Source organism: Nyctereutes procyonoides, unplaced genomic scaffold (genome assembly GCF_905146905.1).
Source record: "Nyctereutes procyonoides isolate TBG_1078 unplaced genomic scaffold, NYPRO_anot_genome, whole genome shotgun sequence".
In the NCBI taxonomy this organism is placed as follows: Eukaryota; Metazoa; Chordata; class Mammalia; order Carnivora; family Canidae; genus Nyctereutes; species Nyctereutes procyonoides.
Genome location: NW_026575036.1, coordinates 119,814 through 147,505, shown reverse-complemented (window position 1 = coordinate 147,505; position 27,692 = coordinate 119,814). Strand labels below are relative to the sequence as shown.

At 39.2% G+C, this 27,692-nt stretch overlaps 2 protein-coding genes across 4 annotated transcripts in view; one reads left to right on the top strand and one right to left on the bottom strand.

Annotated features, from left to right (window-relative positions):
- Nucleotides 1-418: 418 nt before the first annotated feature.
- On the bottom strand, nucleotides 419-24,118 carry PDE6H (phosphodiesterase 6H). Of its 3 annotated transcripts, none has more exons than XM_055318672.1 (4): nucleotides 24,047-24,118; nucleotides 4,411-4,584; nucleotides 3,367-3,407; nucleotides 419-909 (listed from the first exon to the last, which is right to left on the bottom strand). In XM_055318672.1, exons 1-4 carry the CDS (start codon nucleotides 24,091-24,093, stop codon nucleotides 833-835), a joined length of 339 nt encoding a protein of 112 aa, XP_055174647.1. In that variant the 5' UTR covers nucleotides 24,094-24,118; the 3' UTR covers nucleotides 419-832. The 3 variants fall into 3 exon arrangements, with proteins under 3 accessions (XP_055174647.1, XP_055174648.1, XP_055174649.1); XM_055318673.1 differs by lacking the exon at nucleotides 24,047-24,118 and adding an exon at nucleotides 6,520-6,883; XM_055318674.1 differs by lacking the exon at nucleotides 24,047-24,118 and adding an exon at nucleotides 6,445-6,503.
- The window catches only part of ARHGDIB (Rho GDP dissociation inhibitor beta), an 18,991-nt gene continuing 13,979 nt past the window's right edge, over nucleotides 22,681-27,692 (top strand). Inside the window, exon 1 of the mRNA XM_055318671.1 lies at nucleotides 22,681-22,740. The gene's annotated coding sequence lies outside the window, so the exon portion shown is untranslated. The remainder of the gene's footprint in view (nucleotides 22,741-27,692) is intronic.

Here is a 27,692-nt window from a genome sequence, read left to right as displayed (position 1 = left end):
CTCAAGGGTGAAGCAACCCATCATTTTATTCAGAGAGTTCAACTACCTCTCCTTTGCATTGGAGTCTAAACTTTATCACATCTAAATATTTTCAATCAACTGAGCCAAGGCACCGCAAAGAAGACCCAAATTATCAGATTCCTGAGTTTAAATCTTTAGTCTTCCATCAACATAAGCCTGTCTAACTTGTACAAGCTGCAGAGGCCCTCAGGGATATCCCAGTTCAATAAAATTTAGACCCGAAAAGTACTTGATATACAAAGTTACAAAATAGAAACAGGGTTTGACTCTTATTCCTATGAACTTTCACATGCACTGTGCTTATTTCCTGTAGGACTGTGACTTCTGTGTTTAATTGTCGTTCAGGTCAGGGCATCAGATATCTGCATATAGCATTTAATACAACCACATCATTAGATTGAAGGTAAGTATCTTCTTTATTAAATGAGAAGAGGAAGGGAATGACATAAATGTTCTCTTAAAAGCTACTACCAATTATTGGGATTGCCTAATCCAAATAGATTTGAAAGATTTAACAAATAAACAAAATCTAGAAAACTATCAATGATTTCCAACCAGCTGATGGGGGGAGATGGTAAAGTTTGAAATGCCCTAATAAAAGACAATTTACATCCACTATTCTGAGCTGAACTGTATGGCAAGAGAGGATCTGACACTATGAGAACTGTTCATAGCAATGGAGGGGAAATGACTGTGTAAGCTGAAGAAACCACTTCCGAACAGCTGAATTTCAAGACTCCGGCAGATCAATAGGGCAAAAGTAATCAAAATTACAGCCGATGCTGTTGAGAGCGACAGAACCTGTGGTGCCTCAGATGATCCCAAACTGAGCAAGCTCATGCAACTCCAGGTGGCTAAACGCTTCCCAGGGACAAATCACCGTGATATCTGCAAGAAAGGGAAGAACTTGTAAGCCGACCCCACCCCTCTAGAGCTTCTTCTATTCACAGAAAAGACATTCTTCAGGGGCGCCTGGATGGTTCAATCAGTTAAGCATCTGACTCTTGATTTCAGCTCAGGTCAAGCTCTCAGGGTGGTGGGATTGAGCTCCATATCAGGCTATGTGCTCAGTAAGGAGTCTGCTTGTGCCTCTCCCTCCCCCCACTTGTGCTTCCTCTCTCTCTCTCTCTCTCTCTCTCTCTCTCTCTCGCTAAAATAAATAATAAATAAATAAATAAATAAATAATAAATAAATAAAATCTTAAAAAAAAAAAAAGACACCCTTCAGGCAGAGACACCTCACTCCTCTCCCCTATTCACTGTCTCAGTAACCAGGAAGTTATCTAGAGTGGCCCTACAGCCCCTGGAAGGATTAGACTGATTGCTTCATTAATCCCTTACAGGGTTCTGATGCCCCCAGAACAGGCGCCACTAGGTGGGCATCTTCACTGGTTTCATTCTGCAAGGCTTTGGCGAGGTGACCCAAGGTATTGACTACAGCTAGCCTGAGAGGGTGCAAGTCACTGATCAAATGGGGTCTCCTCAAAGCACAACCACTATGGAAGGAATATAGGGGAATTCTAGTCAGGCCAAGGGTTAAAATGAGAAATAGAAGCATTTTAAATTCCCATGATCTGGAAATCCACTGTCTTCTTACTCCTTATTCGTTCAGATGCATTCCTTGGGCTTCTCTGACTCACTCTTTAGTTCCTTTACATTTTGAAATGCCTGCTATATCTAGTCACCTACTGAGAGGTAATCTCAAGGCAACTACTAATTCAATTTTTTGCTTAAAAAATATAAAATATTATAATCCCTGAATTACAGAGAAGCTGACTGGAACCCAAAGAGATTTAATGCCTACAAAAAAATCTGAGTTATAGAGATGGGACTGGAACCAAGCCAAAGATGTCAGTTCTCCCTGCAGTATAAAGCTCTCTCCTGTATTCCAAATATGTTGGCAGAGTTAAGCATATCCTCCAGAGCCCAAAGCAAATCTGCTGCTCTTATATACACCTGGCCAAAATACAAAAGCAGTTTATTTAGCAGAATAGCAAATGAGCTTTATAAAGTAGCCCAAAAATGTATTTGAGATCCCAGAAGTGGCATTTGACTGTAAAAAGCAAATACACTGAAAATTGTTTGTTGAGGACACTGATTACTGATTACAGCATTTATCAAAAGTGTATTGGATGAGTTGAAAACATGTCCACACAAAAACCTGCACAATGGTGTTTGTAGCAGTATTATTTGTAATTGTGAAAATTTGGAAGCAAGAAAATGTCTTTTAATAGGATAAGCAAATTGTGATACAGCCATATAATGAAATATTATTCTGTGGCAAAAAAGAAATGAACTATCAAGCCATATGGGGCATAAAGGAATCTTAAATGAATAAATACTGCTAAGTGAAAGAAGCCAGTCTGGAAAAATCTATATACGGTATGATTCTAACTACATGACAATCTGGAAAAGGCAAAAGTTTTGAGAGTAAAAAAGTTCGTGATTGTCAAGAATTTGTGGAGGGTGGGAGAAGGGGTGAACAGGGGAAACCCAGGGGATTTTTAGGGCATATATTCTGTATATGCCTGTAATGGTGGATATGCAACATTGTGTATTTGTCAGAACCTGGACAACACCAAGAATGAATTCTAATATAAGCTATGAATGCTAGTTAATACTAATGTTACCAACATTGGCTCAACAATTATAACAAATATACCACACTAATGTAAGATGCAAATAATAAGAGAAGCTTTGTACAAGGGTATTAAGAGCTCCATACTTTCTGCTTAAGTTTTCTGTAAACGTAAAACTGCTCTAAAGAATAAAGTTTAATATTTTTAAAAGAATGTCCAGTAATCTGCATTCATTATCCACCATTTCAAATTATTCTAGCCAACTAAAAAATATTGTATTGGAGATATTCAGTGTGTGGGCCCTGTTCTAGGTGCCAGAGAATATGTAAAAAGAGGAAGTTGGTTAGGGAGGGGTTTGCCTGGTAGCTTTGAAAAAAGTCTCCAAGCCCCTCCCTTGTTTCCAATACCTCACTCTGTGGCTTCAGATTGTCACTCAATTCCCCTCTGTCTCAGGTTTCTCTTCTGAAGAAGTGATGAAGTTGGGATAGACTAACCCTGAGAATTTCTCTACCGTGATAGTTGACAAATCACCATATGTCCTCAAGCATTGGTTAATAGAACAAGATTTTGTATCTCCGGGGCTTAGCTTGATTTCTGTGAATGTTTGGCTCTGGGCACACGTGTACTTACTTAAGAGGTTCAACTAAGCCCCACACTTCTATGTCTTCAAATATCTGCTGTCTTAGCTATTTCTTATAATTTTTCACAGCCCTTTGAGGTCTAACGTATGTAGAGTGGTGAAAGTCCACACCCTTGTGTGGCTCACCTGTTCCTAGCCCCTCCATGCCTGGAATGTCATCTCCAAACCTATGGGGGAAAAAAAGAAAAATTAGCTGACATCAGAGTGAAAAGATCTCAAAATGACTCATTGAGAAAGCTTCCTGACTAAGGGGGAAGAAGAGGTTTAAGTTTTTGTCTTTGAGAAATATCTTTTATTTGCATTGACCTGGGGCAAAGACAATATCACTCAGGCTGGTTTCAGACAGTGTGTCCCAGTGGAGAGAGATTTTCCCCTCATAAAAATTTAGCCTAAAACAACTGAGAGCCAAAGAGAACTATCACTGGGGCAATTTAGTCAAGCTCCATTTTTTAAAAAATAGAAATTGGAATAAAGCACAGTACGAAAGATATTAAAATGATTAATTCATCCATTTGGTTAGTTACTCAAAAGCACTTATCAAGCATTTACAATGTGGCAGGCAGTGTATTAAGCATAGGGAATTAAGGAAAAGCTAATTTTCTCCGAGGAACTTCAATCTCAGAGAACAGATGTAAATAAACAAATTTAGTGTAAAACAATTCAAGTTATGATAGTTGAATGTACAAGATGCAAACATGGAAGTAATGATCACATTTGTCCAAGAGAGTCAGGAATGGCTTCACAAGAGAAACTAACATATGGGTGTATGTTAAAGAATAAATAGGGTGTTGCCAAGAAGAGAAAGAAAAATAAAGAACTGAAGACTTTTTTTAACTTTTGCAGCCATAAAAATCAACTCTGTGTTCTGGAAATGGCCAGTGTTTTAGTACTCCAAATTAAACCACAGGGTTTACTGGTAAAAAGGAGTGGTCAAAAAAGTCTGGTAAGGTAAGTCAAAGGTTGCTGTGACGGGCCCCATTTACCATGTTAAATGTGAACACAGACCTGGGGGCTGAGAGAAAACCTTCCAGGGCTAACAACGTGATTCAGCAAAGATTGTGGAAATCTTTGTAAGTCTGTTTAATATTGGGAGCATTAATTTCTCAAAAACCAAAGCAAGCTTGTGATGGAAAAAATAATAGCAAATCTTCCTTTTCATTTTGGTCTTACCCTTTCACACCTTTCTTAGGAGGTTTGCTCTTGAATTGGCGTGTCTGTCTCTGCTTGAACTTGGGGGGCCCCTTGCGGGGGGTGGTGGGACCCTGGTTTGAAGCTGGAGGAGCCAAAGTAGTGTTGTCACTCATCCTGATGTCCCTGGGTGTCTGATGGTTCTCTTTCAGGTTCCTTAGATAGTGAGAGGAGGGAAAAAAAAACCCTTCAGGCTACAGGGACCATTGCTTCTTAGACCCTCACTGGAAGTTCCAGAAAAGCTCAGGACTTTTTGTTAAAACAAAAGGGAAGAACTTACCAGCTTTTAAAGAGATTTTCAAGAAAGAGATTTTCACAACAGAGAGATTTACAAACCAAAAATCTAGGTAGATATGTTGCTTCAATGAATTGTCATGAGCTTTCTATGTAAATTTATTATGATATGTACTTCCCCTCTGTGATCACCAGTTCCACTCTCTGTGAAGAGAGGGAAATGGACTAAATGCTACCTACGGTCTTCACAGAACTGGTATGTTCTTTAAGCTTTATATATTTTTCCACCCAACTACATAATAACCTGACTCTTAATGTTTATTGCCTCACAATTTATGGGCTTTTTACCTTCCAGTCCTTATTTTGTTTAAACCTCATGTGATCAAGATACTTCTAGTTCTGGGGGATAACAATGTAGTCATCTGGACAGGGGAGCTCTGAACCAGAGACACTAACCTGTGCGGTATTTGATAATCTCAGTACACACACACACACACACACACACACACACACACACACTAGGGAACGCAATGGAATATGATTAAGTAGTAAGTTTATGCTTTAACTCCATATCCAGACATGAGGTTCTTTAGCCACAGACCTCTCTGAAATGTTAAACATTTTCTCCCATTATCCAAATCATGGACTTACCCAATATGATTTTTTTAAAGGATTTTATTTATCCATTCATGAGAGACAGGGAGAGAGAAAGAGAGAGGCAGAGACATAGGCAGAGGGAGAAGCAGGCCCCATGCAGGGAGCCTGATGTGGGATTTGATCCCAGGTCTCCAGGAACACGCTCCGGGCCGAAAGCGGCACCAAACCACCAAGCCACCCAGGCTGCCCCCCAATATGATTTTCTTTTCTTTTTTTAATTTAATTTAATTTAATTTAATTTAATTTAATTTTATTTTATTTTATTTTATTTTATTTTATTTATGATAGTCACACACAGAGAGAGAGAGAGGCAGAGACATAGGCAGAGGGAGAAGGAGGCTCCATGCACCGGGAGCCCGACGTGGGATTCGATCCCGGGTCTCCAGGATCATGCCCTGGGCCAAAGGCAGGCGCCAAACCGCTGAGCCACCCAGGGATCCCCCCCAAAATGATTTTCACAGACTTTTACTTTAACTACAGAAATAGACATTGTCAGGATGCATGGTGGCTCAGTGGTTGAGCATCTGACTTTGGCTCAGGTTGTGATCCCAGGGTCCTGAGATTGAGTACCACATCAGGCTCCCTATAGGGAGCCTGCTTCTCCCTCTGCCTCTGTCTGCCTCTTTCTGTGTGTCTATCATGAATAAATAAGATCCTTTTTTTAAAAAAAGAAGAATTGTACATTGTCTTCAAGTATAAAAATGCATTAATAAGATAAATTTTAAAAGTAAGTATGCTAAAAAAAAAAGTAAGTATGCTAATCTAAAGTATGACTTTTTTTTCTCCTTTTCTATCACAAAAGTTGGTAACACTTATCCTGGGAAGGAAGATTCTAAAAGGCTCCAAAGAACTGATAAGTAGCCTTAATCTCTTACCCTGAACCAATCCTTTCCATGCCCTGCTACCTAGAAGATTTATTTATATAATCTATAAATTATTGATTTATGCTAATATTCTTAGCTCCGACTCTTCCTATCTTTGGCCCATGCAAATCTTCTTTCTCTTTCTCTGCCACATGGACCATGCCTCAAATCTTATATTTTATGACTTCAAGTTCAACTTTTTCTTATTACTTTCAAAATCAGTTTAAATTATCATCCTTGCATAAAAGATATTTTTCCTTACCTTCTTTTCCCCAATTACTATTTTAATTTTCTCCTTCTAGTTCTCAACTTCTTCAACAGAAATACATTGACTAACCTGTGAGCAGGTATCAAGGATGGTCAATCTGGCCAGGGCTCTGGATCATTTGTTCATGCCATGGATCTTATCTTAATTCCCCACTGGAATGTGCTCCATAAGGTTGCTTTTTCCATTTTTGTTCATTTCTGCGACCTCAAAACCTAGAAAAAGGCCTGGCACATAGCAGGGGTGCCATATATATTTATCCAATGGGTGAATAAATAAATGGAGAAGTTGAACTAATATCTTGAACACTGGGTCATGAAATCCTGACCCTGTGAATTCTCCACTAAACCATAAAGAAGGCAACAATTGGTCTTCTCCTCACAAACCTCTCAGTGGTTTTCAGAAATAGGCTGCCAGTTCATCTGTTCACTGAATCCAGTTCTTGTGCTATGGACCCTCTTTTGCCCTGGTAAACAGGCACAGTTTGTGTCCAAGTATGGTTGGGACTGTGGAAACTGCTGGTGGGCAGCCAAGAGCAACATTATTCTCAGAGTTTACCACCAGTAACTGACACATCCCAGCTCTGACAAAGCTATAGAGGAAAACTAGCGAATTTCTCTCAGATCAATTTTTTGGACTTCTTAATTCTTTCAAAATAGTAAGAAAGCACAAACTTTCCTTTAGCTCATCTGGAGAGTTTACTAGCATTAGGATTACCAGATTTAACAAATAAAAATGGAGGACACCCAGTTAAATTTGAATTTCAGGTAAACAACAAATGGGTTTTTTTTTTAGGATAAGGATATCCCAAATATATCATGATACATACTTATTCAAAAGATTATTTTTTGTTTATCTGAAATTCTAATTTCACTGGGCATCTTTTATTTTTATCTAGAAGTTCTAACTAGGATCCCACTGGGTTAGATCCAGAGCCTATAATATGAAGCCCTAACATAAACTAATCAATTACCCTTTGGGGGCAACGCAATGTAAAATTTCTGTGCTTTAGAATCAAATAGATATATTCTCAAATTCCTGCTCCACAAGAACTGTTTATGTGACCTTGGACAAATCGCATAACTTCTCTGGATCTCATTCCATCTATAAAATGATTCAAATATATCTTCTTTTTAGAGTTATGGGGAAAAGTAAAAGGCATAATGTAAACAAGTGTTCAGTGTAGAATGCTCAGAAAAACAGTAACTATGTAATAGACCTTAGGAATCAAGGAAGTCAAGCAAACAAATCTATGATTGTGACACAGGTTCACCTGCCCTACCTACACCGTTTCTCCTGGGCGAACTGTTGAAGAGCTCTTGTCATGTACCAGAGAGGTGACTGTCATCAGCACTTGCTGAGTAATCTTCTGCATCTCTTCAACACCCTTTTAATTTATGCCTGGCCTTAAAATTCTGTCTTAAGCTCTCCTTGGATTCCTTGACATCCCCAAAAGCAGCCCCAAAGAACTTAAAAATCACGCTTGACTTCCATCTTTCCCCGATTGTACTTCTCCTTTTTTCCTATAAGTTTCTTTTGCATACTTAACTATAAAATTTTGAAATTACACCTCTAAGCTCAGAGTTCCTTTGTAGGTGTGATGCATTATGTAAAGGAATTCTTCAGAAAGAGTTCTATAATAGCTTCCTGGCTAATCCATGGATCCTCATGACACTCAGTGTTTGCACAATGGGTAAGAATTTTATGTTTATTGTGTCTTTCATGTATAATATTTCATTTTTGAGTATGTAGGACAATCAACTAACTCCTAGAGTGTTAGATGTGCCCCCAGTTCTCTCTGTAAAACCTTTGGAAGGAGCAGAACAAATATGACCCTTTCCAGCCTTGGAAGTTAGTCTTGTCCACCACAGATATCACTAAAGGCTAAACTTATCCTGGCCATGCTTTCTTGTGAATTAAAAGGGCATCCCTTAGGCTAAACAATCCTCAATCTAGTCTCAGACTTGATTTTAGCTCTAAGAAGATGTTTCACATTTTTGCCTCCCAGAAGTGTCAAGTCATTCATTCCTTTGTGAGGCAGAATGGTTTTCTCTTTTTAAAACAATATTAGCCCTTCCCCTTTTGGAAACTATGAACTGTTGTCCTACAGAAAGAAGTGGATGCATCAAAGTAATATGTGAAGGCGTGGTTTTATGGGGAACCAAGGTTAGTGTCACCTTGGACCCAAGGCAGCAGAGTTCAGTTGTAGAAAGCTACAGAGGATGATCATCCATAAATCCCAGCTAAGGAAGAGCAATTTCAGAAGGTTCTTGACTCGGGATCTCTGATGCTGCTATCATCATCCCAGACTTCCAAGTCTTTCTTTCTTTCTTGGAAAAGATATAAGCAAATAGACAATTCTATTGTTGAAGGACTAAGGGAAAGAGGGGTCAGGAGGAGATAGATGCAGAAGTGCTCTCCTTGCACTGGTGGAGTTGTCCCTAAATGTTACCAGGGTCCTGCTGAAGCAGAAAAAATCAAATAATTTGGAGAGAAGAGCCAAGGAAGACTCAAACCAAAGTCATGAAAAGACAAGAACAAAAGTCCAGTGAGTACTTTCCTTCAGATTGGAACAAACAAATACTTTGACCTTAGAGGAAGAAGGCTAAGCCATCTGTACTGCACTGAGGTTATTCCTGGCTGGCTCTTGACTCTGTTTCTCCTTATCCTCACTCTTTCATGTCCTTCTCTTGTGTTTTGGTCTTTTTTAGCATGTCTTGGGTGTAAAGAACTGTTTGTTCTGTGGTCATTTAATGCCCCACATCCCTCCTTTCCCAGAAAACTGGGAGCCACAAAAAGGAAGGAATCAGTTTGGAGTTCTTTCAAAATGAATTTAGCAATAAATTTTTGCAGCGACCTTGTAATAATCAAGTTTCACTTATTAGCCTGCTGCATGATATTATAAGGCCATTGTGGTGTACTTCATGTTTTCCCTAGTTTCATTCCTGGCCCCAGTCCAGGCTCAGATTCAGAGTTCTCTTCTTCCATCTCTTTATTTTAGAGTCACATCAACCCTTCACCACCCACAAAGCCTTTCAATTACAAACTACTTAAACATCAGAAGTTGAGAAATACTCACAGAGTTGAATGTTGCTCCTATAAACTGTCTAGTTGCCCTCTTCACAGCAGATGAATAAAGGACGTTTGCGTCCTGATTTATCTCCCTGTAATACCCACATGCTTCTTAATCCCACTCTTATGAGATTAAAGCACCAACCCAGGTGCAAAGAAGTTGGAAGAATAAGGGGTGAGACTAGGACAGGCTTAGGAATTTTCTGATGATTGAATACTCTCACGAAACTGACTTGGGCTCTCTCCTGTCAATAAGTAGGTATTAAATCCACAAACACACACAAAGTGTTGATATCCAGGGACATATTCATAATTTGTGATTCAATATCTCTTGTCCTCCTCCATTCCCACTGTTAGTCCTTGCTACCCCTCATTTTTTCCCTTTCTCTGACTAACACACCCAATCATAAATCAATCCCCACCACACACACATCATGTCATAATTATTATAAGACTCTAGGTAACTGAGAAGAAGGGAGTGAATCATAATGTCCCTTGCTGCAGTGGGGACACTGGGATGCTAATTGTGTGAGCAATGACATTGAGAAGTATACGATATCTCTCCCTAACAGGTAAGGTATACATTTCCTCAGTAAGATAGAACCACAAACCAAAAATGACACAAAATGCAGTGATACTTGACAGAGAAAAAGCCCAAGTGGTAGCTAATAACTAATAACTGATGCCATTTATTTGAAAATTGATTGCTGGATCTTCAATATCAAAGGCTTCAGAGTATGAGGCTCAGGCTACAAACCAATTCATTGGCACATTTGGCTTCAGTTTTTCAGTTATATTGAGCCACTAGTATTAACTTGTACAACACTTTATATCAACCTTAGCTCATATGCTAGTATCAGTAAGTTCTTTTGACAAATTTATCATAGAGAAATGATGTGATTTATTCGACTGCATATAATAAGTTACTAGTGAAGCCAGGACCAAGGCCCAAATCTCGGAATGCTCTGCATATTCTGCTTCCTTTCTATTATACTACAGCAAAGCAGAATAGACCAAGATGCATGTGTTGCTGGTCTCTCTCATGCCTTGTCAGTGAATTGTAATGTGCATTCCCTAAATTGTTACCTGTTGGAGAATTGTACTCCATAAGATTATAGAGCGAGAAGGTCAATTTATCCTTCCTAGGAGGGGAAAGATTCTTCACTGACAGCCCCAAGCAGATTACATGGGCTGCTCAACAGCTTATGGGTTTTTTTTTGATAAGCTTTCCTTTGGTCCTCACCAAAATTAGAGGAGTTTTGAAGCTGCATATGCATTGCAGAGCCAGCAGAGTGTTTGGTGTTTGAATGAGTCTTTCTACTCCCATATCTGTGTCTCCATTACCATTCAGACCTTCCTCTATTCTTACACACCAGGCACATAGATATTGAGATTCTTATCTGTGAAACCCACCCATTCTGTATTTCTTTGTTAAACAACTGCAATTCATGCAGATAGTGAAAAGAAAAATAAGCTGAATGCTCTAGAGTGTTGCTACTCAAAGTGTAACAGCATCCACACCACTTGGGCATTTGTTAGAAATACAGGACATCAGGCACTGCTCCAGACTTAACTGAACCAGAAGCTGCATTTTAACAAGGTACCAACATAATTTGTTGGCATAGTACCACTGTAGATTCACGTGCAAGCTTAGTTTCACCACATCTCTGCTGTGTGACAAGATTGCCCCTTCTTCAAGTTTCAATTTCTTCATGTCATATGTCATAATGTGCCAAGGTTCTCAATTTTTTCCATCCCAAAACACTTGAGAAAGATAAACCACATTGATCAGTAGCAGGATTTGTAACCAGTGATTCTCAGTGTTGGAGGAAGGGGGAGGGTTGTTGTACTGTGACTCTTTGCCCTCCCGGCAAAATGGAGACCCAGAAGAATGGAGAGTGACGAGTGTGATATATGACCAACTATATAGTTTGAAAAACTCTTCTGAAGTGGTTCTAATTTAGCTCTCAAGGATTTATGATTAGAAAATTCTTAAATTGCTTTAAAAACTTAAAAATTTATTTTCCATCCAGCTCTGAGCCAAGATGGAACAGATATACTCCTCCCCCCATTTCTCCTGCAAAGTACAGCTAAAATTCCTACATATTATACATAGAACAAACACAAGAGTATTTTAAAAGGTCAAGAGAAAAAGAGAGACCAAATAGGGAATTTAGGGCCTTAGGAATAATGTGGCAGTAAATTCCTTGAGTTCTCTTTTTATTTTGTATATTCTGAACTAGAGGCAAGAGAGGCAGCAACCCAGAAACACAAACAGGAGCAGACAAAAAAAAAAAAAAAAAAAAAAAACTTCTCAAAAAAACCTACTCTTTGTAGAAAAATGACCAGAAAAGAAGTATTCTAGTTAGGCAAAAAAAAAAAACAATTAGACAAAAATTACCCTATGCCATGGAAATAAATCCAACATCAACAAATACAATATTATGGAGGGGAAAAAAATGGCCACATCAACCTCATCAGCACAGGTTGAGTAAAGAGACTTCCATCCTGGTCCAGCTATACTTATGTAACCCTGCTCCACCCCCCATGAGTAGTATCAGAGAAGGCCACCTGGAGATCTTAGACTTTCATCTACAACCAGTGATAATAAGGCACCGTCTTCCTTCCTACTAGAATGGTGTTAAGGGGCCCATTTTTAGAGCTGAAAAATGCAATTACCAGCATAAAAATTCATTGGATGGGCTTGACAACAGAAAAGAGAAGACAAAAGAAAGAATCAGTGAACTTGAAGCTAGAACAATAGAAATTATCCCATCTGATCAAAAGAGAGAAAATAAATAGAGAAGAAGAAGAAAAAATAAGAAGAGGAGGAGGAGGAGGGGGAAGCAGCTCAGAGACCTCGGGAACAAAAAGATCTAATATTCACATCATTAGAGTTGCAGGACAGAAGAGAAAGATGAGGCTAAAACAAGTACTTGAAAAAATAATGACTGAAAATTTCCTAAATTTGATGAAAAACATAAGCCTACGGAATCAAGAAGCTATCAAACCCCAATGCGATAAATCCAAAGAAATCTATGCCAAAGCACATCATAAACCACAAAACTAAAGACAAAACAAATTTTGAAAACAATAAAAAAATATATGTATACCACCTTACCTAGAGGTGAAAACATAGAATGACAGAGGATTTCTCATCAGAAACCATAGGGCCAGAAGAAAGTAGCACAATATTTTTCAAGTCCTGATCATAGAACTATCGCCTCTGTCTGTGAATTTATCCTTCAGGAATGAAAGGGAGAGAAAAAGCATCTTAATAAAGAAAGACTAAGACAATCTATCACCAGAAGACCTACACTAAAGGAATGATAAAGGAATCTCTTTAAACAGAAAGGACATATTAGGGAAAAACGAAAATTTTGAACATCTAGGAAGAAAGAACAACAAAAAAAAGAGAAAGTGTGGGATACAAAGGGAAGTGTGGAAGACAGGAAATTCAATCACATCAGCAGGGCCTTGTGGAAACTGAAACACTGTCCAAGACACTGTGAAGTTCTAAAGATCTGGTCATTTTGTATCTTCAGGAACTGTATCCATTGTTCTCTGTTCCAAGGCTGTTCTTTCTACCTGTTCCTCTACTATTCCTGCTGCTGCTGCTGCTGCTGCTGAGTCTTAGAAGGTTTGAGTACCCTGGCCAATCAGCAGTAAATACATACTGCCTCCATGACACAGAACAATTCTCCTAGGTTACTTCATTGATCATTGGCTAGACTCATCATGGCTGGCTTTTGATCAGTTATCTATCTCTGATCTTATCAACCAGGTAATGGGGTCACATGGCTCTAAACAAGGTGATTGATGACCAAGAAATTTCTCTGGAAGAACCTTGGTTGTCTGGATACTCTAAATTTTCAAAGACAAGAAATTTTTGCTGGGAAAAGAAGAATTATTGGTATATGTAATGACATCAATGAATATGAAGCACCTTTTACTAAGTGAAAGAATCCAGAGTTGAATGGCTCTATGCTGTCTGATTTCATTAATGACATTCAGATAAGGCAAAACTATAAGGTTGCAGAACTAATAGGTGGCTGCCAGGGATTGAGAAAAGTTGATGGCATGAAAGGGACAATGCAGTAGATTTTAAAGGGTAATGGAATTACTCTGTATCTTGATTATAGTGATGAATCTACAACTCCATGCATTTGTCAAAACACATAGAACAGCACACTACAGAGAATGAGAATGCGTTTGCAAATTTAAAAGCTAAATATCAGAAGCACCTGGGTGGCTCAGTGGTTGAGCGTCTGCCTTTGGCTGAGGTCTTGATCCCAGGGTCCTAGGATTGAGTCAGGCATCAGGTTCCCCCACAGGGGGCCTGTTTCTCCCTCTGCCTATGACTTTGCTTCTCTCTGAGTGTCTCACATGAATAAACAAAATCTTTTTTTTAAAAAACCCTAAATATCATAAAAATACTTTAAAAAATTATGTTCCATAGCTCAATAATCCTTGGTTCTTGATATTTTCTGACAGATGGGAAAGTATTATTAGTCATATACAGAAAGAGAGTTAAAGGGCACTTACTTAGTAATTAAAAGTAATTAAAATTTTAGCTGTCCTATAAACTCCTTACACAAGCACTAATCTCTAATCCTTCTTTAGTGTTACTTAAAATATCTTTGAGTAGGAAGACACACATCAAAGATACATTTCCTCTACATTTGGATCCTCCTCAACTGAGATTCCCACTCTGATTAATACACAGCAGATTCCAGAGAGGAATACCCTAAATGTGAAGAAGGAAGGTACAAGATTGTCCCTATCTTCTCTTAATACCCCATCATATTTATGCATTTTCCAGGAAAACATTGTTAATCTTGAAAGAAATAACTTATTAAATAGTAATACAATACTCTCTTTCAGAAAATAGGGAAGAAAAAAAAAAGAAAATAGGGAAGAGGGAACAGTTCTCAGCTAATTTCATGAGGCCAGTTTTACCTTCATAAGATTTTTTAACACTGAAACCAAAGAGAATAAAAAGGAAAAATACTGACCAATCTTTCTCATGAATTTAGCTGTAAAAATTCTTAACAAAATAATAGCAAGTCAAATACAGGACTATATAAAAATAATAATGCACCATGACCAAGTGAAATTTATTCCATGTATGCAAGACTATCTAAAGCCTAATCAATTGACATAATGTGCTACAGCAACAGTTTAAAGAAGAAAAATCATACGATCATATCAATTGACACAAATGCACAAAAAATGCATTTTTTTGTGAACCTAGTACCCATTTACGATGACTCTCAGGAAACTATAAATAGAAGGGAACTCATAAAGACCATCTTAAAAAAACAAAAACAAAAAAAAATCCTACAACTAACCTCATATTATTTGTGAAAGATTGAATGTTTTTTCTCTAAGATCAGGGACAAATCAAGGATGTATGCTCTCATCACCTTTCTTCAACGTGGTATTGAAAGGTCTGGCCAATGCAATCAGGAATGAAAAAATAGAAAGAATATAGTTAGGAAATGAAGAAATGAGGCTGTTTCTATTTACAAATGACATGATTGTTTACATAGAAAATCCTAAGGAATCTGCATTTTAAAACTATCCTATAAACTAATAAGTGAGTTCAGTAATGTTGAAGCCTATAATTTTATTTATTTATTCATCAGAGACACAGAGAAAGGCAGAGACATAGGCAGAGGGAGAAGCAGGCTCCTCACAGGGATCCTGATGTGAGACTCAGCCCATAAACTGGAATCACACCCTGAGCGAAAGGCGGATGCTCAACCGCTGAGCCACCCAGACATCCCAGAAGCATACTAAATTAATATAGAAAAATCTATTGCATTTATATGTAACAATGAATAAATGGAAACTGACATTTAAAAGGTAACATAATTCACAATTGCTCTAAAGAAAATGAAAGCTTAGGTATAAATCTAACAAAGCATGCACAAGATTCACATGATTAAAAACTATAAAATCTAATTTAAAAGAACTCAAAACAACCTAAATAGTTGAAAAAACATACCATGCATATGGATTAGAAAACTCAACATAGTAAAGACGTCAATTCTCACTAAATTGATCTCTTTTTATTGGAATTCCTTTCAAAATCTCAGCAAAGCTTTCTGTAGACACAGATAAATTTATTCCAAAATTTATAGCCAAGACCAGTTTTGAAAAAGAAGAAAGTAGGGGGGGAAAGAATCACTCTTCCTATTGTTAAGGCTTACTATATAGCTACAGTAGTCAAGACAATGTGGTATGGACAGAGTGATAGATACACGGATCAGTGGAACAGTAAAGAACACAAGTGTATACCTATACAAACATGCCCAATTAATTTTTGATAAAGGTGCAAAAGCAACTCAATGGAAGGAGGAAAGTCTGTTCAACAAATGGTGCTGGAGAATGAACGTCTAAGTCCTGGACAAATGGTGCTGAGCACTGACACTTTATCCATGGACATCCATAAGGAAACAAACAAAAACTGAATTTTAACCTAAATTTCACACTTTAAGCACCTAAAATTCCACACCTAACTGCCACACCTTGTATAAAAACTAGTTCAATGTGTATCACAGACTTACACATACAATGTAAATCTATAAAGATTTAGAAAAGAAATAGGAGAAAATTTTCAGAGCCTTGTAATAAGCAATGAGGTCTTAGACTTGCCAGCAAATGTACTTAACAGGAAAATCTAATGTATTTGACCTAATCGAAATTAAAACTTTTCTGAGGCGGGCACTTGATAGGATGAGCACTGGGTGATATGCTATATGTTGGCAAATTGAAAAAAAAAAGAAAGAAAGAGAAAGAAAGAAAAAAGAAAGAAGAAAGGAAAGAAAGAAAGAAAGAAAGAAAGAAAGAAAGAAAGAAAGAAAGAAAGAAAGAAAGAAAGAAATTATAACTTTTGTTCTGTGAAAAACTCTTTTAAGAGAATAAAAAGACAAAATTCATGCTGGGAGCAAATATTTGCAAATTACACATCCAACAAAGGATTTACATCTAGAATATACAAAGAACTGTCAAAACTCAATATTAAAAAGGCAAACATGCCAATTAGAAAATGGACAAAAAATACAAATAAACATTTCACTGAAGATTATACAGATGGAAATAAGCACATAAATAGATGTTCACCATAATCATCCATTAGGAAAATGCAAATTAAAACCACAATGAGGAAATGAATCAGGTACGGCTATCTGGGAGAAGAGCATTCCTCAGAGAGAAGAACTCCTGAAATGGGAACTCACTTCTCAAATAACGATTATCAAGGGAGCAGGGGACTAGAATGGAGAAAAGAGGAGTCTGGAGTGGTGCAAGGGGCCAGATCATGAGAGCATGAATTATCTAATAACATAAAAATTACCTCAGAATTTGGCAGCTCATAACAATAAAAATTTATTATATTCCATGGTTTCTGAAGGTCTGTTCAGGAGTAGTGTAACTGGGGGTTTCCTGCTCTGTCTTTCATGAGGGGGAGTCAGGCTGCTGGGACTGCAGTCATCTGGAGCTGGAAGATTCACTTCCTGCATAGCTCACTCGCATGGCTGTCAGCAGAAATCCCGTTTCTCACCATGTAGACCACTCTATATGTCACTCACATGTCACTTCAGTATCCTTATGACACGGCACCTAGCTTCCCCAAGAACAAATGATCTAAGAGATCAAGAAAGAAGGTACAATGTCTTTTATAATATAGCTTCAAAACTGATTGTAGCATCACTTTTGCCATGCTCTATTGGTCACACAGACCAAACCTCATACAACGTGATCAAGGATGATACCAGGATCATTGGGGCCATCTTGGAGACTGCTCACCACAATGAGCAAACCTGCAGACCATGGTAAGTGCTTCCATTTTATTGCAAATGGGTAAGAGGTCCCTAGAAGTTTCAGATGGAAGGAATGATCTAGTCATGAGTGTACTTCTAACTCTGGCTACTTTGAGAATAAAGCATTAGGCTGTTATGGAAGTGGAAAAAATACAAGGAAGCTATCTTAAAAGTCCACCGGAGGCATGATGATGTACAGCTAGGCTGTTAGCAGAGGTGATGAAAAGTAGCCAGCAAGTTATATACTGAAAGCAGAGTTTGCATAAAACAGGATATTCCTAGATGTGGCCAACTTTTCTTTTTATACTTTCTCAGTGCTGTCTTATCCATTTCTATTGTTTAAACCAGTGTTTCTCAAAAGTCACAGTTTACCTGCAGAGTTTTTTTTTAATTTTTTAAAAATTTATTTATGATAGTCACATAGAATGAGAGAGAGAGAGGCAGAGACACAGGCAGAGGGAGAAGCAGGCTCCATGCACCGGGAGCCCGACGTGGGATTCAATCCAGGGTCTCCAGGATCGCGCCCTGGGCCAAAGGCAGGCACTAAACCGCTGCGCCACCCAGGGATCCCCACCTGCAGAGTTTTTTAAAACAGATTCCTGGCTCCAACCCTAGAGATTCTGATATCATGGGTCTGGATTTGGCCTAATAATTTGCATTTCTAACAAATTCCTGGATGATGCCCATCTGCTGATCCACAGATCACACTTTGGGTAACTTGGTTGAAACCACTATCCATAGCCTGATGAAGTATGAATCATTAGTCTACAGTTGAAATTTAGGCTTATATATCTTTCTGTCTATAGAAAAAGTACAGTTGAAATGGTACAGTTGTTTTCTTTTTTCTCTTAAGATTTTATTTATTTATTCATGAGAAACACAGAAAGAGAGGCAGAGACATAGGCAGAGGGAGAAGTAGGCTCCCTGCGGGGAGCCCCATGTGAAACTTGATCCCAAGACCCAGGATCATGACCTGAACCAAAGGCAGACATTCAACCACAGAGCCACCCAGGCATCCATGGCACAGTTGTTTTCAAATTCAACATGTCCACCCTCAAGTCAATCTCCCCCAACACACCTGATTTTTCTTTTTTATTTTCTATATCAGTTGATGGTACAACCAAGAACCCTGTCATTCTTGAAAGAAACCTGTAAGTCCTTGCCCCTCTTCATCATCATTCTTCACATCCCTCCAAAGACCAAGTCATGCCAATGTCACCTAAGTATTCTTGCAGCTGACCACCTCTGTCTATCCCCACCATGAGTACTTTAGTTAAGGCTTAAATAGTCTCCAACCTGGTTTTGTTCCCACCAAACCCATCAACACAGCTACCAGAGAAAACTACAGGGTAAAACACAAAACTGTTCAGGGGACTCCTTTATTTTTTGTGGTTCTCCATCACTGACAGGATCAAGACCAAGTTCCTTATTCACATAGCATAAGAAGTCCATTAGGATGTGACCCTCCACCTGCCCCACTCCAGGCACATTTATCATCATTATATGATGTTCATTTTGAAGTTCAGCAACCTCGAGCTGCTTCTTTATAATTCCCGCACATACATTTTAGGATGCCACACCTTTCTCATGGTTTCCCTTCCCTCAAATGCCTTCTCCTCCACTTCCAACACTTCCCAGGTCAAGTACCCAATGTCTACTCTCTTGGTAGACTTGGCACTGTAGTCACTTCCTCCAAGATGTATTCCTTGATATCCTTGCTAACTTCTCTCATAATACACTGTGTACATTTCTTTTCCCAAGCTCACCCCAAAAAATTAATTTGTTTCTTTCTGTCTTTCTCATTACATTATTAGCAACATAAGGTCTAGGACTGTGACTTAGGAGTGGGTTTATCTCTACTGGGATATAGCTGGGAATTCTTAAGGACTTGTTGAATTTGGAAATGAATCTTTATACCAAGGCCATGAGCCCCTGCAGAATACAGATTGGTCTCTGTGACTCCTATGGACACATGACTATACTCATATTCATATTTGTTCTTCCCCAAGGCAACACTCTAACCAGAGGAAAGAAAGGGAGCAGGAGGGTAGAATGTAGGTATTTCTATCTAATTTAGAAAGATACATATCTACTAAGGAACTTTGTTCAGTTTTTTGCATAATTCAGGTAAATATTATGATAGCCATTCCACATAATACAAGACATGTAAGACACAGCCCCTTCCTTACACATTTTATATTTTGATGTAGAAATAACTCTACTATTCAGAAAATAATTACTTAACACAAAGCAGTGCCTACCAAAGTCCTAAATTAAATTGTATAAACAGTTCACACTCTAATTCAGAAAAAAATATAATCTAGGATCTAGGATAAGATCAACACTGGAAATCTTCAAAGAAGAAGAGGGTAATATATATATATATTTGAGATGTGTGTTGGCTGATGGTGAGCACTTAGATGAAAAAGACTCTCTCCCAGTCAATCTCATATGTAGTCTGCAATAATAAGCATCAAAATGTAAGGTGGAAATGATGATGGTGATGATTTTTTTTAGCCTCAATCATTTATTGAGCAGAGCAGTTACTCTATAGTACGCACTCTGCTGGACGCTTCCTCACACATTATTTCCAACACTTCCTGCAATGTTGGATTTTGATATCATTCCTCTTTTACAGGTGGGTAAACTGAGGCTTGAAGAAACGAAACCATGGCCGGAGATACATTGATGGGTAGACACAAAGCCAGGACATCCATCTAACTGCAATGCCCCACTTCCGCCCCCTAGCCAGCCTGCTAACAGTGCCTTGTGGACACATTTCTGAATGGACAGATTTCAGGGTTGAAAGTCATCTCTGAGAATTTATTGTCTCAACATGGAGCCACAAAGAAATAGGTCTGTGCAAAAAGAGAAAGTTTTAACAGTCTGCCGTAGCCTTTTGCCACTTTTTGAGGCTCATGACCCATGGAAGATTTGTCTAGAATTTACCTTTCAGTCATATGCTTGTAACAACAAAGAAAAGATGGAAAATACTTTAATGGTTTGGTCATTTTTTTTTAAGATTTTTTATTTGTTTATTCATGAGAGACACAGAAACAGAGACAGAAACAGGCTCCATGCAGGGAGCCCGACCCCCATCCCACGCAGGGAGCCCGACGTGGGAGTCGATCCCGGGTCTCCAGGATCACGCCCTGGGCCGAAGGCGGCGCTAAACCGTTGAGCCACCCGGGCTGCCCGGTTCGGTCATTTTTCTGGAAAATCTTATGCAGGTTTCCAAGTCCTGTTGATTTCATTTGGTAGCAGCTAAGATCCTTAAAGGAAGAGCATCCTTACTGCTCGAAGGAGAACGTCTCCCATGGTAGGCCTCTTCAAAGAGTCTCTTTGCCTCTTTTCCCAACTGATAAACACAGGTCAATAGTGAACTATGAAAAATGAGAAATGGGAATTTCAGAGAAATCCCTGCCCTGAAGTGACGTCAGGAGGTATTTTAGGAAAACATGACAGTTGTCCTCTAAGCTACTGAAAGCCCATTGCTATATCATCAAGAAAGGGCTTTAAATTAGCAATTCTTAATCCTTTTGAGATAATGGACTGTTTGAGAATTTGCTGAAAGTCATGAATGCTCTCTCCCACCCCATTAAATACACACACACTGCACACATACGTACTGATTTACAGACACTTCTTAGGGGCTTCCCTACCTTCTAATGTCCATACACAATGCAATGCATTAAGGAATATTTTAGAGATACATTAAGCTTGACAGGAAAAAATAACAAACAAACAAACAAAAAACCCTGTTTGACTAGTTCTGCCTTCCTTAATAACATGAGAAATAGGGAGTGGCATGTAGACTATGAATCTACCATTCCCAATTTTTAAATCCTTCTTGTTCTAAATAATTTATTCTATCTGGGTTATTTTTTAATTATCTGTCACCCCTAGAACATAATTTCCACAAGTGAACAGAGAGTTTGTCTGGTGTCTACTGCTGTTTCACTGGTACTTACAACAGTAGTTGGGGGGGGGGTCAGTGCTCCACAAATACTATTGAAAGAAGAAATGTGCCCCCTCTTGAGAGTACTGAGCTACAAAATTTACTCTCTTCCATGTGAATTAATATTTGCTTCGATTTATAATTCAGTCAGATACATTCAAGGGCTAGTTTCTATCCATATCATTTTGAAATTTGCAAACTAAGTTTGTATTCGGTTTTCAGTACTTTTGCTAATTTTAATTATATACTGTTTTCCTTTTTCTATTTTTCTATATTAATATTTTTTCTCCCACCAAATGCCCACCATCTTGACTGTTTCGGTTCCCGTGACTAAAGATAACAATCTATCTGGTAGCCTCAATTTACAAAATAAGTGGAACAAAATGCAGCATGTTTAAACGACAGCAAAATAAATGCCAATTTCTCCAAATATACTTGCTTGATTAGTCAGCTCTACACATATTGAAACAATGTAAATACTGAATATTGAAATGTTAGCATAAATAAGCATTTTTTTATTGACAGCAGCATCCGTAGTGTATGGAATAAATGTGGCTTCAATGTTTAAACAATGTTCCTTTAAATGGTTTAAATATGGCAACTTGTTCCCATTTAAATTACTTCACAAACCATTTCCTTAAATATGGTATGAAGTCAATTTTAGTACTTGTTAAATTACCACAGATTCTGAGTTAGAAGACTATGAATTAAATGAAGTTTTAAGCTATTTTGTAATCCGCATTCCTAGGTTTAATCAAAAGCAGTGCCTTACTTTTTTATTAATTAAATAAATTAGTGAAAACTACAGCAAGTAACATTTGATTGTGCTGCAGTAAAAAGCTACATTTTGAAATTATAACTAGCAAAACCAAAAACCTGTTTGAGGGCAATTTTTTTTAAGTTTAAGGCCAAGTATACACAGTTAACATTTGTAATTCCTTGCCACTCTGCATTCGCTGCCAGCAAACTCTCAAGATATCTGGCTGATAAGAAAGCTGGCAGAGACCAGATAGGAACAGAAGTCAGTGGTATGAAGTAAAGCTGATGTGAATCTATTGCTACTGGTTTTAGGCTACTTGCCTCAGTAAGCTTATGCACAGCAATGACTCGATTTTTAGACATATCCACACAATTATCCATGGCACTCAAAGGTTATGGCCTCAATGCCCTTGCATGAACACTCATGCATGTCTGTGTCCACACTCATATGGGCAGTCGTGTTCCAACATGTGCCATTAATTGACAAGAACACTGTTCAGTTGACTGATCAAGAGATATGCAGTGCAAAGGAACAGGATTTGAGACAGCCCAGGGTTTCCTCTTCTAGTAGGTTTAAAACATTTTTTTCCTCACTAACTTCCTTCCTGTTCTAACTGCCAGTACTCAGAAGGCAGAGTGAGAGACAGAGGCACCCCAGAGAGCTGTGAGCCACTGAATGTAAGTTGAAATACCTCGAGGTCGGGGAGGCTATAGGCGGGCACAGGGAGAAAGGGAGGCAAGCTCTCAGCTAGCCTAGGACCCTCTCCAGCTTACTTTCTTTAGATTATCTCTGAAACAAACTTTACGATAAGAAAGTACAGTTCTGCAGAGAAGGGGAAGTCAGAGCAGGGAATCTTAGCAATGACTCAGGGGAGAGAGCTCAGTGAGGGAGAGGAGGGTGTGCCCTGCAGTCCCGGGAAAGAGATCCTGAGTGTCTGGAAAAAGGACTATGAGTGCAATTACTGGGCAGTGCCCGGAGGGGTTTCCTACAAGGTAGGAGTGGGCATCCAGCCAAATTCAGAAGCAAAAAGACTGTAGACCCAAACTGGTGTGGAACATGCTAGTAGATGAGGGGTTGCTGCTGGGGTGGAGATATGTGGTTTCCTGTTTTTAGGTAGATGTAAAGAGACTGATTGAAAAGAAAAAAGATAAAGACTCAAAGCTGTCAAGCATTAAACTGTTTTTCACTAAAGAATTTTTCTGGTGATATAGGAGAAATGCATAAGGAAAGCTTCCCTTAGGGTACTGTGGGGTTTAACCATCAAGGGGGAGGAATGGTAGGACAGTGTTATTTACTCATCAGTCATAGAGGGATTGATTTCTACCATTAACAAAGACCACTTAGTAAATCCCTGCGGTCAGATGGGCAGAAAGGTAGTTGCTGTTGTTGCTTTAAAAAAAAAGTTAATAATAATAATAATAATAATAATAATATAAATAATAATAGCTCTTTACATCTGAGAGAACTAAAAGCAAATACAGAAGACACCAAATAATTTATTAAGAGATGGGTTCTACATCCAGTTAGCTCAGCTAGGACACATGATCCCTAAGCCTTCGAAACGTAAAGGACTGAATTTGGTGACCATTAGAAGCGCTTTAGGCATGATCTGAAATTCTTTCTTCCCTGTAGAGGATGCTCCCATCAGCACGTTTTATCAACCTGGTGTGTAATTAAACTCTAGACATAGGGTTACTTGTGACCTGGGTCTGATAAACCCCGGGCTGTTCCTTCCTTCAAGGTCGAGGAAGGCTGACTGCTCTCCCAGAGAGGTCCCAGAGTCACCCTTTCCCACGAAGCCACTGGTATCAGGGCTAACATGTTGGGTCCTCCCTGCAGGACTGAAGGAGCAAGGGAAATCAAGAGGTTTGGCCACAGGCAGACATCACTGATGTTTGCCACTGCTTTGTTTCATTAAGGTTACAAGAAAATATCCTTCCCCAATCCAAACATGACATAAGCGTAGTAATAAGATCATCTTACTCTTTCGTGAGAGGTGTAGAGTTCTGAGAGAAGGGTTCATTCTCCATTCGTGCCACCCAGACCCAGCACACGAGAAATAACCATGTTACAGATGAGCAAAAATTGACTGGCATGTTCCAGAAACTGGGATTTAGTTCTTCCTTGTTTGGGAGAACATGAATTTGTCCCCAGGGAAGTATGCTGGGAGCAACATTGAGGTTTGGTTTTCAGTGGAAGCTCAGCAAGGCAGAGTCATTCTGATGGAAAGATTGGCTTGGGCCAATTTATGGGAACATGATATATTACACATTTCAGCTAGCAGGAAGAGAGAAGCCCCAGAGACTACAAACTAGGCAGATAGAGGAAGAGAACCAACATCTGTTAAGTGCCTTTTCTTTGTCAAGCCTGGTGGTAGAAAGTTTCAAATTTGAATCCTGAGAGGATAGTAAGTGTTAAATTATTTGACTAAAGTCCCAGAAAAAAAAAAAAAAAGAAGAACCAATAGCTACAATGCCTTAGAAGGACATTTTAGGAAATGTCCCATGGGGGGAAATTTTCTTTAACCCCACATTCTGGGCATCCTTTTTCGTAGGCAGCGTTGCGCTGTCCAGGACCCTGGATTAAAGTCCCCACTGGCATACCTAGGGATGGATCTCATGTTGCTCCCACAACTTCAATGTTCATCCCTTGTGTGAGCACTGATCGAATAGCTCTGGGCTGTGGTTTCCATAGCCAGAGCTAGTAAAAATTCACTTGAGCTTTCTAAAAGGGGCTGATACTCTCAGCACAAGTGATAATGTCTTTACTTATTTTCATACTTGATTTAAAACTTCAGTGACTGTATGGAATTATGGCAGGACAGTCTTTTGCCCAATGATGGCTGACTTGATGCAGTTGTCATCGAGAATTATTTGAAAGAAAGATTTGTGAGAATCCTGAGCATAGTAAATAACTTCACAGGGTAGATGCTTGGCCAAGTTGAATGGGTCCACTGAGTTCTCCTTCCTTTTGCATAGGAGTTGGGGTTGGGAGAGTATCCTGTGAATATCCAGGGGAGAAAGAGTATATCATTTCTCTCACAGAGGGAAATGTTAAAGAATTCTGCTTCTGATAATCTGTACCCTTCTCTGGATTGATTTATTTTTATTTTTATTTATTTATTCATAAGAAACACAGAGAAAGAGAGAGAGGCAGAGACATAGGCAGAGGGAGAAGCAGGTTCCCTTCAGAGAGCCTGATGTGGGACTCAATCCCAGGACCCCAGGATCCCGCCCTGAGGGGAAGGCAGATGCTCAACCACTGAGCCACCCAGGTGTCCCCATGATTGATTTTAATGTTTATTGTATCTAACAAGACACTGTCCTCTCAGACACCAAGTTGGTTCTCCTCATTCAGCTTTACTATTTCAGATGTTCTCCATAGGGATAAGATGGTAGAGAGCAGGACTGAGGAACCCAGGAGGCACCAATCCTTCTATGTTGCTAAGACATACTCAGAAACCATGGAGGACTCTAGGACCAAGACAGCTTCTGGTGCCCCAAGGGGTAAACTTGGATTCCCCAAATAAGCTAAATCACCAGGCAGGCAGCAAAGCAGACCCAAATCCTTGACTGGCTGTACCATGTCAGCAGTCCTTCAGGGATGGCCCAACTCTCCATGGCCTCTTCTAGAGCTGCAGCCCCAGGTTTGGAGAAAATGAGATGTATCCTAGTCAGCAGGGAGAGGATGTGACAGGGTGACAGAGAATGCTGATGTTTGCATAGGTACTTCTCTGATGGAAATCCCCCTACTTCTGGTACTTCCATATTTCTCTGTCTCTCTCTCATCTCCCTTTTTCTATCTCATATTCATGACCAGTACATCTAGATGCATAATCAGGCCACTTTGGAACATGGGTTAAATCTCTGCAGGGCCAAAGGAAATTCTGTCCACTGGCTGTGCCTGTGTCTTTTATCATTTCTCATCATCCACAGAGTGAACTCTGGCTTCAATTATAAAAGGGAGCAATAAATAGAATCTAAAATTAAATTGTTCATATGGGAGCTTTTTAAAGAAATATAAAGTGACAGTCCCATTCTAAGGTTGATTCAGTTAATAAACAATCCTGGCAATTCCCAGAACTTCTTGTCTCTTCCGTACTCCTCAAAGAAACAAATTCTATTTTTAAGATGGAAGGAGTGGACATTGGCAACACTGCAGATCCAAGAGCCAGCATTGGGTGCCTAGGGCGTCAGTTACCTTGCTTCACAGAAGTTGTGCAACAGAACAGATAGCCCCACAGGGCAGGGAGCAGAGGAAGAGAATGGGTAGTTTATTGAACATCTACTATTGCCAGGATCGTCTGAGAAATTTTCATGTGTTTTCTCCAACTCTTCAACTCCATAAAGAAAGATCATTATTCCCACACTACTGGTGGAAAACCTGGGGCTCACTGTGGCTGATAATTTGCTTCAATCCTGCAATAAGTCAACACAGAGCCACATTTTGAATCTCTGGCCACTGGATTCAAAGTCCATATCCTAGTAGGCATTGAAGATCACCTTTCTTTGCATTAACCAGATGATCTGTTTCATCTGAACTCAAGAGTCTCACCTTTTCTTGCCCTCTGCTTATTTGGAACTGCATTAATGAACCAGACAAGTGTGCTCTGTCCTGAGACTGCTGCAAATCCCTAAGTGTATTTCACTTTCAGTATCTTGGACATTTCACTGGACTTGCAAGCAAAACCACCAATTTGTGCTCGACATAGTCATGCCATGAGTAACCATCCTAACTTAATGTGGCATTTTAATTGGGCCTGAGAGGATTAAGTTCCTATCTCAGCCCGCCTATCTCTTACACCGCTTCACTGCATAGCAAACATGAGTGTGTGAGGGCTTCGCTGTGAAAATTCATCTGTGGAGGCACCTGTGAAGTAAAAAACAAAGGTAATGAGTACCAAACACACACACATACTCACACATACACACACACACCAAATATGTGTTTTGGGGCCTGACAGATTCCATACTAACCTCGTTAAACATGTAATTGTTCATTCTCCATTTCACTTTCACTGTGTAAAAAACCAAACTCAAAATGACCTCCAAACAAACAAAACACCTCTGCTCTTTGTAGGACAGTGGGTGAGCTGCAGAGGAAGGTGAGAAAAGGCCAGCCAGAAAGTTCTACACAGATGGACTGGGTTCTCCCCAACCCCACCTCCACTTCCTCTTTTCTTTTCTCATTTCAGAGGCTTCTTTAAATTAAGGAGCATTCAAGTCATTGAAGTAGGAAGAGACTTCAGAGATCCTTCTGATGCAATGATTTTTTTTTCTTTTTTCTTGTCCTACCACTCTGAAACCTCTTTATTTATTCTGTACTCATTTTGTAGAAAACTGCCCATTCGAAACAACCAACCAGACATTGTGGACCAGATAACAAATAAAGAGCCAATACCATCATCCTTGGACTAGCCCAAAGGGAGGTTCTCCAGACCCACCCCCCCCTCCACTTCGCTCTCGTATCACCACCCAAATGCAATGATTTCATTTTGCAGAGGGCAAAACTGGAGTGCAGAGAGGTTCAGGGACTTGTGCAAGGTGACACGGGACAGAGTTGCCCTGAAATCCTCTTTATGTGATGCCTCTCTGTCTCGGTAAAGCCTGCAGAGTTTTGCAAAGAAGCA